Source organism: Microtus ochrogaster, chromosome 5 (genome assembly GCF_000317375.1).
Source record: "Microtus ochrogaster isolate Prairie Vole_2 chromosome 5, MicOch1.0, whole genome shotgun sequence".
NCBI classification, from domain to species: domain Eukaryota; kingdom Metazoa; phylum Chordata; class Mammalia; order Rodentia; family Cricetidae; genus Microtus; species Microtus ochrogaster.
The window spans coordinates 86,750,690-86,752,629 of NC_022012.1; the positions used below are offsets into that span (position 1 = coordinate 86,750,690).

Below are 1,940 nucleotides of genomic sequence, written 5' to 3' on the forward strand. Positions count from 1 at the left end.
AAAATGAAAAGTCCACAAAAAGCATGGAACTCAATTACCAGCATTTCAAGAGTTAACAGGAGAGCAGGAAAGGTGGAGGGGGCGTGGCGAACTGGGGGTGCGGCGAAGCTGGGAGGCGTGGTAAGGGGTGTGGCGAACCAAGGGACTTTCTGCGGGCCGGGGCGCGGCGAGTGAGTGGGCGTGACGAGGGCGGAGCTGACCGGAAGCGGGGGCGGAGTCTCAGGAAGTGACGCCCCCCTGCTGCGCCGCGGAGACTTTTGCTGGGCGAGCGACTTTAGCAGCGATGGAGAACGGAGCGGTGTACAGTCCCACCACCGAGGCGGCCCCGGGCGCTGGCCGGGGTGCGCGCAGCGGCCTGGCCGCCTACTTCTTCCTGGGCCGGCTCCCGTGGTCTCGGCGCATTCTCAAAGGCTTGCAGCTGGTGAGGCCAGCGGCGGCGGCGGAGGAGCGGGCGCCGGGTCGGGGGTCGGGCCAGGGTCAGGGCGGGGGACCTGTGAGCTGGGGAGCTGTGGGCTCGAGGCCGCTGCTGCTCGGCCTCCTCGTTCGGGAAGCCGCCGTATCCACGCCCCAGTTCCTTCCCTTTCCACTAAGGAAGGGGGCGTTGCCGTCCGTCTGCCTCCTTCCCGTAGCCCCGCGGTAGCTCCTCTCCCTCAGCCACTGAAACCTCCTTTCCCATCTCTCTGCTAACACTCTTTCATTATCGCCCTGAGTGCTTGTGTTTTAGACAACGAAGTACTTTCTGTTTATCGTTTCTGGCTTTTGCGGTTTTCCGGGTGCTAGCCCAGTTCAACTTGTCGGACAATTTGTGTATGGGTTGAACTTGCACAGTGGGTTCCAGGTAGAGTCAAAAGGACGTCTTTCTGGTTCGTGTGTGCTGGTGAGAGAACTAGATCACGGCATGCTTCTCAAGTGCCATAAGCTTGAGCGCCAAAATGTGGACTTCTTTGATATTTGTTTTATGATCAAATTGATACGCATGTTGCGTTTCAGGCTCCTGACTCAGCTGTCAGTGGGTATTTTTTCAAGAAGACAATTTTAGGAAAAAACAGACTGTTTGTGGTTTTTGCTTTGTTTTGTGAACCATTTTTGCTAAAAAAAAAAAAACAGCCCATGGGTTTCCTTGGGAAGGTTTAAAATTCTTAAAACTCCGATAACCAGAACTAACATTCTTGGAACTCAGTTGACCTACTTTCCTGGGGTAGAAAAACAGCAGTTAGGCACTGCTTTTAGTTGCTACAGCAATGGAAGCTGGGATGAAGTCACTTGGAGACAAGTTAGATAAAGTGATGTGTACGACCCTAGAGAATCTGGTCCTGGGTGTCCCTCCCTCCACACCCTCCTAGAATGTCCACAGTGGGCAGTTTCAGGTTCTTAGGCACTGGGCCTCCATCCTGTCATTGCTCCTTTACAGAACCAGTTCCTTTTACACGAATGGGTGTTGTTTTGCCCCCTCCCCCCTCCCTTCCCGGCTCTCTTCATTCTCCTTCTCCCCTCTCTTTTCTCCCTGCTCTCCCTCCCCCATCTTTTCCTCTTCCCACTCTATTTTTCCCACTGTTTCTTCACAGACTCTTAGTAGTCTAGATTACCTTCAAACTCATTACTAAGTTGTGGAGGATGACCTTGAACTTCTGATCGCCCTGCCTCAGTGCTGGGATTACTGGTGTGCCCCACCATGCAGGTTTACATGGTGCTGAGACTCGAACCCAGGGCCTTGTGTATGCGAGGTTAGCACTCCACCAACTGAGCTATGCCTATAGATCCAGATTCTCTCTCTCTCTCTCTCTCTCTCTCTCTCTCTCTCTCTCTCTCTCCCTCCGTGTGTGTGTGTGTGTGTGTGTGTGTGTGTGTGCATATAATGTCATATTAGGCATTTACAAGCATCAAAAGATCAAGTGGGGGGAATGTTAAATATGAACAGGATGAATGACATTTCCTTACAA

General features: G+C 52.9%; 1 protein-coding gene across 1 annotated transcript in view; it reads left to right on the forward strand.

The window, feature by feature from the left end:
* The first annotated feature begins 235 nt into the window (after positions 1-235).
* Cmtm6 (CKLF like MARVEL transmembrane domain containing 6) overlaps positions 236-1,940 on the forward strand; it is a 24,889-nt gene continuing 23,184 nt past the window's right edge. Inside the window, exon 1 of the mRNA XM_005348047.3 lies at positions 236-421. Within this exon, the coding sequence (XP_005348104.1) occupies positions 284-421 (138 nt within the window). The 5' untranslated portion in view covers positions 236-283. The remainder of the gene's footprint in view (positions 422-1,940) is intronic.